Source organism: Pelodiscus sinensis, chromosome 3, assembly GCF_049634645.1.
Source record: "Pelodiscus sinensis isolate JC-2024 chromosome 3, ASM4963464v1, whole genome shotgun sequence".
NCBI classification, from domain to species: domain Eukaryota; kingdom Metazoa; phylum Chordata; order Testudines; family Trionychidae; genus Pelodiscus; species Pelodiscus sinensis.
Genome location: NC_134713.1, coordinates 166,862,070 through 166,880,123, shown reverse-complemented (window position 1 = coordinate 166,880,123; position 18,054 = coordinate 166,862,070). Strand labels below are relative to the sequence as shown.

Below are 18,054 nucleotides of genomic sequence, written 5' to 3'. Positions count from 1 at the left end.
CCATGAGGAATAAGCCCTCTTGCACAAGAGCTCTTGTGCAAGAGGCCAGTGTAAACAGACAACATGAATTTCTTGTGCAAGAAACCCCTATGGATAAAATGGCCATCAGAGCTTTCTTGCGTAAGAGAGCGTCCACACTGCCATAGATGCTCTTGCGCAAAAGCACATGCCAGTGTAGATGCACTCTTGTGGAAGACTTTTTGCGCAAGAACTCTTCCGCAAAACAGTTCTTGTGTAAGAATCTGCCAGTGTAGACATAACCATAGGCTACATCTAGACTGGCATGATTTTCCGCAAATGCTTTTAATGGAAAAGTTTTTCCATTAAAAGCATTCGCGGAAAAGAGCGTCTAGATTGGCAGGGATGCTTTTGTGCAAAAGCACTTTTTGCGGAAAAGCGTCCGTGCCAATCTAGACGCGGTTTTGCGCAAGAAAGCCCGGTCACCATTTTCACCATTGGGACTTTTTTGCGCAAAACAGTTATTACCTGTCTACATTGGCCCTCTTGCACAAAAGCATTTGCGCAAGAGGGCTTTTTCCTGAGTGGGAGCATCATAATATTTGAGCAAGAACACTGACAATATTACATTAGATCGTCAGTGTTCTTGCGCAAATTCAAGCGGCCAGTGTAGACAGCTGGCAAGTTTTTCCGCAAAAGTGGCCGCTTTTGCAGAAAAACTTGCCAGTCTAGACGCAGCCTATATAGTGTATTAAATTGATTTACAAAAGGTTTAAGGGGGCTCAATGAACACTTACCACATGTGAAGTTTAATCCATAAAATTCATTGATTGTAAGAACCTCGCTGCTGTATTTTTGGAATGTAAGGTAACTTAGAACTTTAAAAGGTATAGACATGTCTTCTGTGCGCCTTGAACAAACAAAAAAATAGTTAAACAGGGATTCTGGTATTTCAAGAACCAATACTATCCAAACTTACAATAACTGCATGGCTCCATTCAGTATCTTACAACCACATTTCATTTGCCTGCACAGTTTTCAAGTACAAATTGTATTTTTGAGAAATGTTGAAGGAACTATTAAAGACACCATTGATTATTAACAGCATTAGGATATACAGTAATGAATTGTTTGGATATGGTAGCAATTAATTTTACAGCTTACTTATATTCCTGTTGCTGCATCATCAAAAAAGCTAATAAAACAACAGTGGAACAACTACTAGGTATGATGAGTGTGATCTGTATAACAAAAGTTTACCATGTGTATTCACTTCATTTAATCTAAAAAAGACACAGTGTTAATGAATGAATGAATATTAAGTCCTGGATCACTACTAATGATGCTTGCAAAGCAAAGAATCATGTGAATCAAAACAGAATCTGTGATCAGTTCAGTGTAACTCAGCAAGTGTATGTATTTCTTATCTCTATTTCAATTAACTTCTCATGATCCAACACAGCAAATGCAGCAGAACTCTCCAACAATCTAAGACCCACTAGCAATGTTGATTCTCTTTACAGATAATGAAGAGATTCATGATCTCAATTAGCACTGTCTATATTAACAACATGGTAAAAATGTATCAGAGAGGGAGCCGTGTTAGTCTGAATATGCAAAAATCTGCATCTGACGAAGTGGGTCTTTGCCCACAAAAGCTTATGCTCCAATACAGGAGTTCTCAAACTTTTTGACACGGGGCCCAGTAAATCCTTTCACGAGCTTTTGGAGGACTGGCAACATTCATTTGCATATTCATTAGCAAATGATGAATATTCAAATAAGTTGTTTCTGGTCCTCCCAAAGCCCCCAGTGCCAGCTTTAGCAAAGCTTCTGATATGGTCACCCACAATATTCGTGCCAGCAAGTTAAGGGAATATGGATTGGATAAATGGACTGTAAGATGGATAGAAAGCTGGCTAAATCAGGGTTTCCAAAACTTTTTACTTTAGTTGGAACCTGTTTTTTTTTCAGTACTGTTTTGCAGCCCAAAAATATAAATGCATATAAAAGAATTAAAAATGAATAATTTTTCAGTGTTTCACCCGGCTGGGCCAGGGCTTAGGGGACCCGGCGCCACACGGGCACTCCAGGAGGCAGGAGCAGGAGCAGACTGGGGGTAGGGTATCTGGCTAGGAGGGAAGGTGCAAAGAGGGGAAGGGTTGCCAGGTGTCCAGTTTTGTACTGGACAGTCCAGTATTTGAGGGTTCTGTCTGGGAAAAAAACTGAGAAAATACCGGATTTTCTAATTAGGTAAGTTTTATTATTATTATTAGGTGTATCGGTCCGTAGCTGTGAACTGCCTGGCTGGTAGATGTGCTCATGCTGCGTGAGTGTGTCTATCAGCCGGGCAGTTTGCAACTACTCGAGGGAGGGCATTTGGGGGGGGGGGGGGCAAAATGGAATCCCCGGGGCCAGACTCACTTGTGTGCCTGGGTCTGCATGTGCCCAGGTCAGTCCTGCCAATTCACCAGCCAATTCACTCTCCCCTCCCTCCCTCCCCCACACTTCTCCTCCTGATCTCCCCTGGCCAGCCCTGCTTCTGGCAGCTGGTTCTCCTGTCCTCTTCCTCCTGATCTTCCCCGTCCAACCCCCCACCCCGTCCCCTGGCCAGCCTGCTGCCCCATCCAGCCCTGCTTCCGGCAGCTGGTCCTCCAGTCCTCCTCCTGATCTCCCCTGGCCAGCCCCCCCACCTCCCATCCAGCCCTGCTTCCGCCGCCTGCCCGCCCCCATCCCCACCAGACAGCCTCACTGCCCCCAACCCTGCTTCCACTGCCCCCCCCCCCCGATCACCACCAGACAGCCCCACTGCCCCCAACCCTGCTTCCCGGTGGCCAGTTCCCCCCCCACACACCTCCTCCCAGCCCGCCCCACCCCGCTCCCCTCCCGGCAGCCACACTGAAGCCCGGTATTTTTTTCCCATAGCCCGATACTGGGCCGCGGCCCATAGTTTGGGAAACGCTGTTCCAATAAATCTGTTAGTCTATAAGATGCCACAGGACTTCTCGTTGTTTATGGTAAAAATGCACACTCTCGCTGAAAGAGATCAGTAAAGCACTGAATTAGGAAATACTTTCACAACAAAACTACAGCCCTTCCTAAATTTAGCAGTGACTAAAAGAGCACTGAAGAGGGTAAAACTCCACTCATCTGAAGAAATGGGCTGTGCCCACGAAAACTCATGTGACCATCTACATGTTTTGTTAGTCTATAAAGTGTTACCAGACCATTTGTTGTTTTTTAACTTTATCCTGTACAAACTAACTTGGCTACCCCCTGAAGCTACTGAAGAGGGTGTTAATGTAGTTTCACTTTATAGAACCAGCTGTAGCTGAAATCTGTTTATGAGAGAAAAAGCACTTTCAAATATGACACAGACTAATATGGGGCGGTTGCTTTGTTTCTTGTGTGTTTTTGTTTCCAGTAAGGAAGTGGCTTTGGCTTTAACTATCATTAAGCTTATTTCAGATCCACAGGAAAAGTCTGGATTGAGATTATCCCATGTATTTAATACAAGATTTGTAAGAGCAGTAATTAGATAGTTGCCATTCTAAAGCTTACATGTGTACTTTATCCAGGTTTTATCCTGTTGTGTACATACTCATAGACTCACCTTTAGCAATAGAAAATGTTCCTGAGATGATTCTATAGTTACATTATTTGATCATTAAAACCACATTATTTAATAATACTTTTCCTTACCTTACAAGCCCAGTTCCAACTAGCACTCCTGCTGTGTTAAGTAGCATCACTCCACTGTTGACTATATTTGGGTTTTGAACCATACCAAGCAAAACAAGTGTTAGTAGTTCCCCAATTATATGAGGTACTAACATAACAGCAAAGAAACATCCAAATCTGGAAACATCAGGGTTCATTCCTACAGTCCTGTACAAATACAGTCAAGAGATCATTTTAAAATATAAAAATAAACATTGTGGCATCAGACTTTTAAAAAATATCTTCCCTATTGTACCTTCAGGTACACTAATACCAAGTCATTTAGTTATTTGTGTGACATGGAGCTGCAATCATATAGTTGGATGTCTAAATGGCATGAGTACTGTCTGCAGATAATTACAGATGGAATTTTATACCCACAATATTTTATACTGGCATGTGCTGGGTGCAAGAGGAAGTTAGATTGGGGCCCTCGTTAAAATTAGGCTGTTACAGTCCTAACAAAGAGTGTACAAACTGAATTTATATACCAAACGAAAAAGAAGATCCAAAACAGAGCTGTTGGGCAACAAAGATCAGATGAGGATGCTCAATAATATTTTCCATTCTATTGGCTAAGGCCTTAGAAACAATCTTACAGTCAGAACAGAGACAAAAGACTCCAGCTCACTGAAGCTTTCCTTTTGAAGGCAATACTGTGAGACTATCTCAAAGGCAATTGAGACAGCGTCTTCTGTTGCTTTTAAGCAAAACTATCAGCAAATCGTACCTCAAAATAGATCATATCCTTTGTAGCAGTTTACGGGAAGGCCATCAACACCAGGGATCTTCCCAATAGTTAGTCCATTAGTGAGAGCTATTTGTTTCTGAACAGTTAAAATCTTCAGGAGACCACAAAGAAACTATCACAGACTGGTGGGAAATCTTTGCAGATTTCAAGTCATGTATTACAAGTCACCCCACTGCTATGTCCAGAGGATGATACAATTCTCATTCAGTGGAGTTTTCAAGTGGCTGATTGCCTTCCACTGCATATTATTATTATTTATTATTAAATGCTTTTAATTTGTGTTATTTCATTTTCTGACTCTTTCATCATTTGGTATATAGTAAAATAGCAAAGTACTACACTTAAGAAGGAAAAATCAAATGCCGAACCACAAAATGAGGAAAAACTGGCTAGGTGGTAGTCCTGTGGAAAAGGTTCTAAAGTTTACTGTGGCTTGAAAATAAGCCAATCCTGTCATACAATTATGAAAAAGGCTAGTATTATAGGGTGTAGTAACAGGAGTACTGTATGTAAATAATGGGAGGCAACTGGTTTGCTCTGAGGCCTCAGCTGGAGTACTATTGTCCAATTTTGGGCACCACACATTAGGAAAGATGGGGACAAATTGCTTACAAACAGTCCAGATGAGAGCAACAGAAATGATAAATGGTTTATAAATTTCATCTATGAAGTGTAAACACCGGACATGTTTAACCTTGAGAAAAAGAGAGAGAAAAGAAACCTAATAACAGTCTTCAAATATGTCAAGAGCTGTTATAAAAAGAAATGTGATAAATTGTTCTCTGTGTCCCCTGAAGATAGTAATGGACCTGCTCTGCCTCAGGAGAAAGTTCATCAGATATTAGGAAAACCTTTCTAACTGTAAGGGTAATTAAACTCTGGAATGGGCTTCCAAGGAAGGTTCTGGAATCTCTATCACTGGAGGTTTTTAAGAACAGGTTAAACAAATACCTGTCAGGGATGGTATGTGTTTACGTAATCCTGCCTCAGCCCAGGAGGCTGGACTTGATGACTTCGAGGCACTTTTCAGACTTATGTTTCTGTGATTGTATAATATGGTATATTCCCTGCATAGGTTGTATGTGGCATAATTTTGTAGCTAGAGATGTTGCAGATTTCTTTGCAGGTATGTGTATGTGTTAGTTATGGGCTATAGTGCATACTGCTTTAAGTGCCATTATTGGTTTTCAAGCAATCATGAAACAAAAAAGGTATGTAGGAGGCTAATATATGCATTACCTGTTCTGTGAGGTACTGTAAACTATTAGAACAGACTGAAGTAATAGCATTTTGAATTACCTTTAACTTAGTTTAAAGTGCTGCTTTTTCCTGAATTAGCACTCTTTATTAGGTAACACTGTCAATGTGCTTGAAACTGAACACAACAAGTAAAGACAGTCTCTGCCTGAAAGAGTTTACAGTCTGCAGAACAAATAAACTATAGAGAAAACACAGTGCCTTGGCTTCTGGAAAGGAATGCTACCTCATCAATGGTCACAGAATGCATTCTACATGTCCTCTTCTTGGGTAATCAGTTCACTGGGTGAGTGTAATGGGAATTTTAATAGGGGACAAAATCTTAGCAGAGAGAAATGTTATTTATATGTCAATCAAGGGGGGATTTTATTGGGGCACAGGCTGAGACAGGACCTCCCTGGCTGACAGATGCTTTTTTGTTTTGTTTGTTTGTTTAAACCTATGCCAGGATGATATGGAGAGGGACAACTTTGCCTGAAGGTGACTGCTTCCCTAAATACTTAGATGGAGTAAGCAGGAGACTAATCTTGTGGACAAGTCCCTTAAACTGACACTAAAAGTAGAAGGCTCTTCTCCTTTTTCTGAAAGTAAAGGGTTTTAAAAAAATAAATATTGTTTGCCAAAAATCCCTCTGTCTCTCCAGTTAGGGGCTTACGGGTAATTTGAAAGTCTCTGTAAAAAGGATCTCCTCAGTATAGCAGCACCTCCATTACCTCTTGAGGGAAGTTATCAAGCATGCACGAGGACACGTGGAGGACCTAGGATGAAGTCCAAGGTAATAGTGCATTTCATTCGTGTTCATTTTACTGAAGACCATAAAGTAACTGTAGTTTTATCATCATCAGAGGAAACATGGCAATAAATACAGTGTATAATACACCATCCTTTATAACTCAGAAAAGCAGACAGAATGATAACGCTAATAACCTTGGATAGAAATTTACCTAGTTACATACATCTCAAGGCTTTTAATTACTTTATGCCTGACATAAGCATCATTCCCTTCTTAGGAGCTATCGCTAGCATTATAAAAATTATCCACAGACATTTATGAGTCTTTTGTGTTGCTTAAAACTGGAAATTGCCTACCTGCTTCATGAACTTCAGATCTTTTTGTGAGATTAAATTAATTCTGGATCAGTCAAGAGTACTAATGATTTTAGTTTAAAAAAAATACATCCTGGGATTTAAGGATTTAATAAACATTTGGGAAAATGAAAAGCAATTAATAGAAAATTATAATCATGTAATAAAAAAGATTAATTATTACCTGTATTCTCCATTGACTTCTGTGAGAAACTCTAGAGAACTGAAGAAAGACTATGCCACAATAAGCAGCCATTCTCCCCTAAAATTCCCAGAATGCCAGCTTCAAACTGTTTGCAGACAGGCTTCCTCAGGATTAGAGGCTGTCCCCCTCCACTACCCTTGTGCATGAAAACGATATAAGACTTTACCCTTCAGAACTTGCCAAATCCCTTAAATAATGAAGGACCAAATTCTGACACCTTATGAAGGCTTGAGCAGTACTTTAATCCTTAATGTTTGTGGGACCACTTGTCAAGTAAGAAAATATTCAATATGAGTAAGGAGGATAGAATCAGGCCTTGGATAACTTCATAAATAAATATGAATTTACCCTAACCTCAGTATTTGGAGGGTTCAAGATTACAAAGCAATACTGCAAATACTGAGATGATCTATTTGATTAGATTCACAAGCTTTTAAGAGCCAAAACAAACCTTTTGTCTTGGTTTTATGTTTCCTAATAGAACATTTTCACCAAAAGTCTAACTTGCCAAGTCTATGCCTGAACTGTATAGCCTGTGTCACCATCACTATGCTGTCATAGGTCGCATGTGTAGACATGGTATACAATGACAGGAGGGCTGTGTCTATACTGGGCCACTTATTCCGGAAAAGCAGCCGCTTTTCCGGAATAACTTGCCAGCTGTCTACACTGGCCGCTTGCTTTTCCGGAAGAGCACTGACGATCTACTGTAAAATTGTCAGTGTTTTTCCAGAAAAACTATGCTGCTCCCATTCGGGCAAAAGTCCTTTTCCAGAAAAACTGTTCCGGAAAAGGGCCAGTGTAGACAGCACAGTAGTCTTTTCCGCAAAAAAGCGCTGATTGCGAAAATGACGATCGGGGCTTTTTTCCGGAAAAGCACGTCTACATTGGCCACGGACGCTTTTCCGGAAAATGTGCTTTTCCGGAAAAGCATCCTGCCAATGTAGATGCGCTTTTTCCAGAAATACTTATAACGGAAAACTGTTCCGTTTTAAGCATTTCCGGAAAAGGGTGCCAGTGTAGACGTAACCGAGGAGTTTATATGCGGGTGTGGAAACACCACCTTCCCAACTGACAGGTTTGCCAACAAAAGTGCTGTTATGGCAGCACCGCTGTGTCTACACTAGAAGTCTTTTCTGTATAGGTATGTCAGTCAAGGGAATAGCTTTTTCTCACTTCTGACCCATGTAGCTATGCTGGCATAAACTTTAAGGCTGTGTCTAGACTGGCAAGTTTTTCCACAAAAGCGGCCGCTTTTGCGGAAAAACTTGCCAGCTGTCTACACTGGCTGTTTGAATTTCCGCAAGAACACTGACGATCTCATGTAAGATCGTCAGTGTTCTTGCGGAAATACTGTGCTGCTCCCGTTCAGGCAAAAGCCCTCTTGCGCAAATCATTTGCACAAGAGGGCCAGTGTAAACAGCACAGTACTGTTTTCCGCAAAAAAGCCCCGATCGCAAAAATGGCGATCGGGCTTTTTGGCGGAAAAGCGCGACTAGATTGGCTGCAGACGCTTTTCCGCAAAAAGTGCTTTTGCAGAAAGGCGTCCTACCAATCTAGACGCGCTTTTCCAAAAATGCTTTTAACAGAAAACTTTTCCGTTAAAAGCATTTCCAGAAAATCATGCCAGTGTAGACGTAGCCATCGTGTAGATAAGAGTTAGAGTACAACAATTATTGTAACACCCCTATGCCTTCCTTTTGCTTACTCTCTGAAGGGCAATATCATAAAGCCAAGACAGGAGTCCTGTTCCTGACACGGGAATTTAAGAGCATCGCAATGAGAATATCATTCTAAGAAGAACTCAATGATTACCAGTATATAAAGACGCTGAAAATCACCACACTGATAATACTGAAGGGCAGGAAATGTAGTATGTATGCTAACAGTATTTGCCACTTCTGGTATAAGCCATCTTTGCTTTCTTGGTCACTGATAGCACGTAATGGAGGAACTGGAATAGAAAATACAATAAGAATTAAACCGCCATTAACCAAAAATACTATGCAGAAGTTGCACTCACAAAGCTTAGACAAGGCTACATGACAACTCTCATATTATTTCAGAAACAATTTGTATGAACTCATCTGGTGGCCTACTGTCAGTACATGTGATCACCTTGCTCATTAGTAGATCGGATAGTCTACACTTAACCACAGGTGGCCAAATGCATCATGGGAGTTACACGCTTAATCTCTAGCAGGTAAGAATCTAATAATACTGATAAAAACTTTTTTTGTGGTCAATTTATGGAAATGCACATCTTCTATGATGAGGGCTGGTCATATATCTGCCCCTGATAAAAAAGTTTTCACCATCCAAACAGAGGTATTGTAATTACATAGTACAGGCAGTCCCCGGGTTACGTACAAGATAGGGACTGTAGGTTTGTTCTTAAATTGAATCTGTATGTAAGTCGGAACTGGCGTCAGCCGCTGCTGAAACTGATCAGTTTCAACCGCGGCTGAATCTGGATGCCAGTTCTGACTTACATACAGATTCAACTTAAGAAACCCAGGCGTCCCCAAGTCAGCTGCTCCTGAAACTGATCAGCGGCTGATTCCAGGAAGCCTGGGGCAGAGCAACTCTGCCTCGGGCTTCCTGTAGTCAGCCGCTGGTCAGTTTCAGCAGCGGCTGACTTGGGGACGCCTGGGGCAGAGCAGCTGGGGTGCTGCTGGGTTGCTCCAGTAGCGCGGCTCCTCGGCACTACTGGAGCAACCCAGCAGCACCCCAGCTGCTCTGCCCCAGGCATCCTGATTCAGCCGCTGCTGAAACTGACCGGAGCGGCGCTGTGGGACCAACCCGGCAGCCCCCAGCTGCTCTACCTCAGGGGTAGGCAAGAAAAGCCTGGTCTGCTGGGGGGGGGGGGCACTAGCTGCACTCCCCCACCCCCAGCAGACCAGGGGGAAAGGAGCAAAGCCACGGAGCACGCCCACAGCGGGACAGCCCAGGCGCGCCCGGGCTGTCCCGCTTCGGGCGTGCTCCAAGGCTTTGCTCCCCGTCTCCCTGCAGACCAGGGGGACAGGAGCAAAGCCGCTGATCACGCCCTCAGCGGGACAGCCCGGGCGCGCTTGGGCTGTCCCCCTGTGGGCGTGCTCAGCGGCTTTGCTCTCCGTCTCCCTGGTCTGCAGGGAGACGGGGAGCAAAGCCGCGGAACACGCCTGCAGCGGGACAGCCCGGGCGCGCTCGGGCTGTCCTGCTGCGGGCGTGTTCCGCGGCTTTGCTCCTGTCCCCCTGGTCTGCTGGGGGGGGGTCCAGCAAAGCCGCTGGACCCCCCCAGCAGACCAGGGACACCAAAGCAAAGCCGCCGCCTGGGCGGCTTTGCTCGTTTGCCCGGGAGCAAAGCCACCCAGGCGGCGGCTTTGCTCGGGTGTCCCTGGTCTGCTGGAGGGGGGGTCCAGCGGCTTTGCTGGACCCCCCCAGCAGACCAGGGGGACAGGAGCAAAGCCGACCAGGCGGCGGGAGTCCCGCTGCCTGGGCGGCTTTGCTCCGGGGTAAACGAGCAAAGCCGCCCAGGCAGCGGGACTCCCGCCGCCTGGGCGGCTTTGCTCGGGTGTCCCTGGTCTGCTGGGGGGGGGGGGTCCAGTGGCTTTGCTGGACCCCCCCAGCAGACCAGGGAGACCGGGAGAAGCTTTTCTCGCCCCGGAGGACACGGGTGGTGACCCGCCGCCCGTGAGCTCCGGGGCGAGAAAAGCCCCGTTCGTAAGTGCGGATCTGACATAAGGCGGATCCGCGTAAGTCGGGGACTGCCTGTAGTTGTAAAAGAAGAGCATCTGAGAAAAGCAATACTCACAAGTATAACAACATAATTCTTTCAAAAATAAACACGTATAATAAAGATTTCTATCTTTAATCACTATTGGAGCCACCCACGTCATATGCCCTATTCAACCTCTCCATGCCCAGAAGAGTGGTCTCACTTAACAGAGTGCAAACTTCCAGCTAGACTTTTTCCTGCCTTGACAGCCTGGTAGAGGCATAGGAGGAAGTAAGGACATTCCCCACTTGTGTAATTCAAGTAAGAGCTGGCGAAAAATGCCATCCCAGCACACAGATAGAGTGAACAATGAAGGGAAAGGATTAGACAGAGCCACAATTCCATATTCCCTGCCAACTCAGGTAGGGGGCCATGCCAGAGGAGCATACAACACTCTGTACAGATCTTGGGAAGCAGGCCAGTCCTTGCTTACAGACAGCCCGCCAACCTGAGGAAAATACCACCAACTTCACCGCCCACAACAGAAACTCATCCAGTAAGCTATCCCTGCAACAAACCCCATTGCCAACTCTATCTACACATCTACCCTAGTGACACCACCACAGGACCTAACCACATCAGCTATACCATCAAAGGCTCATTCACGTGAACATCTACTGTACATGCCACCATGTGCCAACAATGCCTCTCTGCCAGGTACATCGGACAAACCGGACTGTCTATACATAAAAGAATAAACTGACATAAATCAGACATTAAGAATGGCACCATCCAAAAGCCAGTGGGGGAGCACTTTAGCCTGCGTGGGCACACAGTTTTGGAATTGCAATTTGCCATTGTTAGAAAGAAAAACTTCAAAAACAGCCTGCAGAGAGAAACTGATGAGTTGGAATTCATTTGCAAATGTGATAACCTGAACCCAGGTCTAAATAAACACGTGGTTCTCACAGTAGGCAATTTCCCATTCAGGTTCTCTCACCTTCTCACCACGGTTGGAGATGATCCACATACATTCTGATTTAATTAGCACTGATGTCACATTCCCATTTCTGTATATTTTTTTTCCTCTTTCTGTCTTTTTCTCTTCAGCATCTGAGGAAGTGAGTTGTAGCTCACTAAAGCTTATGCTCTAATACCTTAATACATTTCTTAGTCTTTAAAGGGCCACTGGACTCTGTTGTTTTTGCTGAAACAGACCAAGATAACTAACTCTCTGAAATCTATAAGTGTAGTAACTTACTCCACTCAAAACACTCAGCTTACTCTGAGTTATACTGTCTGGCTACGTCTACACTGGCCCCTTTTCCGGAAGGGGCATGTAAATTTCACTAGTCGTCGTAGGGAAATCCGCGGGGGATTTAAATATCCCCCGCGGCATTTAAATAAAAATGTCCGCCGCTTTTTTCCGGCTTTTAAAAAAGCCGGAAAAGAGCGTCTACACTGGCCCCGATCCTCCGGAAAAAGTGCCCTTTTCCGGAGGCTCTTATTCCTACTTCAAAGTAGGAATAAGAGCCTCCGGAAAAGGGCACTTTTTCCGGAGGATCGGGGCCAGTCTAGACGCTCTTTTCCGGCTTTTTTAAAAGCCGGAAAAAAGCGGCGGACATTTTTATTTAAATGCCGCGGGGGATATTTAAATCCCCCGCGGATCTCCCTACGACGACTGCTGAAATTTACATGCCCCTTCCGGAAAAGGGGCCAGTGTAGACGTAGCCTCTCTGTCTGAGGCACCAATAGCTCCCATTGTTTCCCTGTGGGGCATTGTGCTCATATATCACCTCTTATTATGGGCTATCTGATAAAGCCACGGTATAGCCCTTAATTAGCATTCTTTTAAAAGCCCTTTTTTAATACTATATACAGTACTTGCTCACGTTATATGAGGAACTAGTAACTTACACAGGGCAACAGCATTGAGCATTCCTGTGTAAGGCAAAGCACTCACACACTGGTAAATGAGCCCCACACGATCTTGCAGTGCTCCTTTTAGAAGATCATTCTTCAGTCTGAGAAGGAAAAATGCTATAAAGAGGCCAAACAAAAGATTCTGAGAAAGACGCATGATGATGCCAATCTTATCTCTGGAGAAGTTTCTTGTTGTCCTTCTGAAATGGAAACAAAATCATTGTCCCATTTTTTGTTATGATTATGATTGACTATGTTTCTTGAAAAAGAAACAAAGGCACTCTCTGCCCCAAAGAGATTACAATGTAAAAGACAGTATAAGAACAATGGAATGCACTGGGAAGCCAAGAGAAGAAATAATGGATATGCATATATTCAAAGTGAATAAGATTATCCAAATGATGTTATTAGAGATCTTCAAAAAATTAATTGCCTTTTTTTTTAAGAATATGTTCTTACCGTAAGAGAATCCATAGTTTGGAAACTGCACTAGGTGAGTCTTTGCTTTTGAATGGTATTGCTGGAAGGTCTTTCCTGCGTTTTGCTCCTTCAATGGTCTCCAAAGTCTTGCGAAAGATCTCTGAATTTTTATAGGCAGATGTAATTATGTTAACTCTTCTGTAGGTTTCTAGTTCACGTTCTTTGTTTTGTGTGTCCACAGATGTCAGATCCACTGCAAATTTAATCAAGTGTTAAACAGCACATTATGAAAGGCCTGATCATTTCCCCTTTTTATTCTCCTTCACCAACCTGCAGAAAAATCTGCTGGAAGAAAAGTCTGCTGGAAATTTGTAATACAGGCAGTCCCCGGGTTACATGGATCCGACTTACATCGGATCCCTACTTACAAATGGGGTGAGGCAACCCCGCACTAGCTGCTTCCCCCCAGCAGACCAGAGAGATGCGAAGCTAGTGCCGCGCCCCCCCCCCCCCCCCCAGCAGACCAGGGAGACGTGGAGCGGCTTTTCTCAGCAGACACCTCAGCTTGAGAATAAAGGACTGAGGGAAGTGAGGTGTGGGAGAATAAAACTGAGCTCTGGAGAAATGTTTGGCTAGAGTTTCCCCTACAATATGTACCAGTTCCGACTTACATACAAATTCAACTTAAGAACAAACCTACAGTCCCTATCTTGTACATAACCCGGGGACTGCCTGTATTTCACTTTGTGGAGGTGCCTCTCCATTCCTTTAGTGTGGGGAATTCAGCTTCTGAGAATGTCATTTCTGTGGAACTATGGGTCTGTGGAGCCCCAGATCATGACATGAGTGGACTTGCCCTTCACTGGTAGGTCCACTAATTTTCTTCATCATTGTCAAAGAGCCATACTGCCATTGCCTGTTCAAGGAGGGAAAAGTGCAAAGGAGGAGCTAATGCTGCTTAGGATGGATGGATGATTAGATTTCCAGTAAGAAATCTACCAGACTTTGCAGAATGCATACCATACAGAGCAACATCTACATAATTCCTACTTCTTCTCTGTCAATGAGACTCTCTAACCTAACCTAACCTAACCTGCGGAACTTCATTTTGTGAAATATTGGTCTCAAGGGATAGCATACCACCAGAGTTACCTCTCTTTCTCTCCAGTGCAGCTTTGCCCCTTTGCATTGGTTTGTGCCCCCTCCTCCGGTGGAGGGGAACTTCCAATCTCAACAATTCCCTGCAATTTAAAAATGGAAAATAGAAGGTGCTGGGCCGGTCACATTACCAACTACTGGCCCAAACCTCATGTAAAGCAAAAATTATTTACTGCAGCAGAACTTACAGAAGATAAAAATTCTGCATAGCTGAATGCTCCCTATGAATAAATCTACTTATAAGTTGGTCTTGCCACAAGCAGATGTTTCTTATTATTAGCAAATGATAACCTAGTGTGTTGTCATTCTCTTCCTTGTACTCTAATGTTGTAGAGTTTTGGAAAATTGCCTTTCTTCTGAAGCAAAGAATGATCTAACCTGACCAATAGCTTCACAACGTAAAGTTCTCAGGAGCACGTGTTCTAATAGATCACTTACTTCTCTAAACCTGTGGACTCTAGGACCTTATAAGGTTAGAGGGACTCAGAGCTCAGCCCAAGCCTGGAAGTTTACACAGCCACAGCAATGAAATGGTCCTGTTGCCCAAGCCTCAGGAACCTGAGTTAGCTAGCATAGGCCAGCCATTGGTTTTTAATTGCAGTGTAGACATACCCTAAAATGTTGCCAGGTGGGAGTTAAACCAAACAATAAGTTGTGCTTTTTAGCACCTTTGTCCAAGGAGCTTACAATGCTTAACAAAAGATTAATTAAGCTACAGAGAACTTTTGTGAGGTAACTAAAATAAGTAATATTGTTCCAAGCTAAAGGGTTGGTACTTCCAAAAAGTAGGTTACAGATCTCTAAAGATGAAGATCAAACATTTTACTCACCCAAATCCAGAAGTCACTTTGGAAAATTTGTCCTTAAGTGACTTGCTCAAGGTCACACAGCAAGTCAATAGCAGAGCAAAGAATACAATATGTGAATTTTAAAATTTAATTTTGGCATGAACCATTAGACCTTGTAGTTAACATTCTGTTCTTCATTTACTGTCATGTCTGACATACCAAATATCATACTTCAACTCTATAGTCAATATAATTCATTCTATGAAACATAAAGCTTCATTTTCCTCTGATACTGCTATAAATTACGAGTGACAATAGTGAAAATTGACATGAGTGATAGATTCAGGTCAGTTTATATAGTCAGGGCCTGTTTATATAGTCAAAACTAGGGATGTCATTATGTAGCCAACCACACGATTAACTGATAAGTCTGAGTTTATTAGTTAATCCTGTTGTCTACATGCATTCTCCCCCGCTTACTGCTTCTGTATCAGAGGCAGCAAGGGAGGTAGTGGGACCCAGTGCCCAGGAGGAGCTGGCTTAAAAGCCAACTTTCCACAATCACCAGATCCATCTGCCCCTCTCATCCCCACGCTGCGGCCTCAAAGAATGAGGGGGCTAGGCTGGAGCCAATATATGTGGGGAGCCAGCTTTCAAGCCAGCTCCCTGTGTGTGCTGGCTCTATGGACCCACGTGCCTGCCCCCTTGCTACCTTCTACAGAGGCAGCGAGAGGGGGAGACAGGAGCCAGAGCAGGTGGGAGCCATTTTAAAAGCCATTTCCCCCAACACCGGCTCCATGATGCTCCCCCCCACACACTGCTGCCTCTATCAGACAGTAGTGGGGAGGGGGGATCAGAAGAGGCTGCTCACATCCCACAGATCAGCCTCTGTCACAGATAGAGGCTTCTTCTTCGCAGCAGCCCCTGATTGTGGGGGATCCGAGCTTCCCATGGCTGCTGTCACATCACATGGCTGCCACTGATTTTTAAACAGGCTCCCATTGTGGACCAGCTTCTGCCTACAACCCCACACTGCTGCCTCTGATTGAGAGCCAACAGTTAGCATGCTATGGGGGTCCCAGGGAGTGGGGAGCACACTGGCTGCCAGACCCACCTCTGGGGAACCACTGAATAGTCATGTGACTGCTACGTTTTATGTGGTTACATGACTATTCAGTTACACTATATCTAACATCCCTAGTCAGAATGCACAGAAGCTACCAATTTTCAGAAAACTTATAATTCTTTATCTAAACTTTTTTCTTTATCTTCTCATTCAAAAGTTGACATCTGAAGAATGCAGTACTTTGTGTTTACTGAACATTTTAAAATATGAGTCTAAACCTCAAACTTGTAACTTTGAGGCTATTCAAATTCATGACAAAATTATCCTTACTGTCATATTAGAGTTTTCAGCTTTTTTTTCCAATTCCTGCTTCATGTCTACAATCATTCTCTCTCCTAGTTAAAGGCAGAATGCCACCAGAACAATAAAAAAAGCCTGCTTCCCTCGGTACGTGCCACACTTCTGAGTACAATTTCTTGGGCATTTTGGGATTCACTAGTCAGTGTTTAAACAGCTGTCAGCAATCAGCCACCCAAATATACTAGATTTAAAAAATTGTTCTTTGAATACATTTTATTCTAAGTGCATAGGCATCCAATACACATTAGAATAGGAATCTGGAATTCCTTACTGACTTATGCCCTGCACATTATCATGCTCTGCCCCCAAAATCTAAAGGAAGAATGGCTGAAATCATCCCTTAGTTTCTTCTTAACACCAGTGGCAGCAAAATGAAACCAGTGGCTACGTCTACACTGGCCCCTTTTCCGGAAGGGGCATGTAAATTTCAGCAGTCGTCGTAGGGAAATCCGCGGGGGATTTAGATATCCCCCGCGGCATTTAAATAAAAATGTCCGCCGCTTTTTTCCGGCTTTTAAAAAATCCGGAAAAGAGCGTCTAGACTGGCCCCGATCCTCCGGAAAAAGTGCCCTTTTTTTACGAAGTAGGAATAAGAGCCTCCGGAAAAGGGCACTTTTTCCGGAGGATCGGGGCCAGTGTAGACGCTCTTTTCCGGCTTTTTTAAAAGCCGGAAAAAAGCGGCGGACATTTTTATTTAAATGCCGCGGGGGATATTTAAATCCCCCGCGGATTTCCCTACGACGACTGCTGAAATTTACATGCCCCTTCCGGAAAAGGGGCCAGTGTAGACGTAGCCAGTCTGTGTCTGATTCCACATTCTTCAAGCTCATCCTTACCTAGCCACTTAAAGCTTATTTCCATAGAAATCCATCATTTTTCTTTAAAAATGTACTTACATTTACTTTGATTTGGGTTTTTTTAAACAAACACATAAAATAGAAAATTCAAAGTCTTTGGGCTTCATTCTTCCCAACTTGTGTCAATCTCATTCTCCTTACAGACTGCCTTAGATGTTTATTTAATCCCAACAAGAGCCACATGCCTAACCATTGCTTTGATGGTCATTCTACTCAGGAATAAGAAAATCTAGAGACACCCATCTAGATTTATATCATCTGGAAGAATCTATCAGAGGCACTTTGTACCCTGAAGAGCAGACATCAAGCTACCAGATGGAACTATTCACTTCTAAGTCCCATACTGTCATCACTCCATCAACTGGAACATGAGCCAGCATTGACAAGCCAGATGGAATCCATAGCATGCCAAAGATCAGATCAGCATTAATGGCTTCTCCAGCACCAAAGATCACAGTACTATCCTCCACAGTGAGGCAAGGCAGATGAGCAGCTTAGATGAAGCACAATTTCTCGCACTGGCCTTTCTCCCCTAAGAAAAGAAAATTTGAAAAGCCTAAGAAAAGCTGTTCACTTCCACTCCCCTCCCCTCCCCTCCCAAGTACTGAATACAAAATACTCTTATGCTATAGGCAGTGTTTCTTAAACGTTTTGAGTTCACGGAACACCAAACAATAATATATTTTTATGCGGAAAACCTATGGTTTAATAAAAATTTGACAAGCAAAAAAAAAAAAAAGCCAGGGAGTAACCAGGGAGACTCGGGAGGTCAGGCCAAAATGCGGTTGCAGCACCTTTAACCACCACA

The 18,054-nt window shown here is 43.6% G+C and overlaps 1 protein-coding gene across 1 annotated transcript in view; it reads right to left on the bottom strand.

The window, feature by feature from the left end:
- The window catches only part of ABCG5 (ATP binding cassette subfamily G member 5), a 43,631-nt gene that overhangs the window by 6,414 nt on the left and 19,163 nt on the right, over nucleotides 1-18,054 (bottom strand). Inside the window, exons 8-12 of the mRNA XM_006138194.4 lie at nucleotides 13,057-13,270; nucleotides 12,592-12,797; nucleotides 8,793-8,931; nucleotides 3,661-3,846; nucleotides 756-868 (exon numbers count right to left, since the gene is read on the bottom strand). Coding sequence (XP_006138256.1) covers nucleotides 756-868; nucleotides 3,661-3,846; nucleotides 8,793-8,931; nucleotides 12,592-12,797; nucleotides 13,057-13,270 — 858 coding nt within the window. The remainder of the gene's footprint in view (nucleotides 1-755; nucleotides 869-3,660; nucleotides 3,847-8,792; nucleotides 8,932-12,591; nucleotides 12,798-13,056; nucleotides 13,271-18,054) is intronic.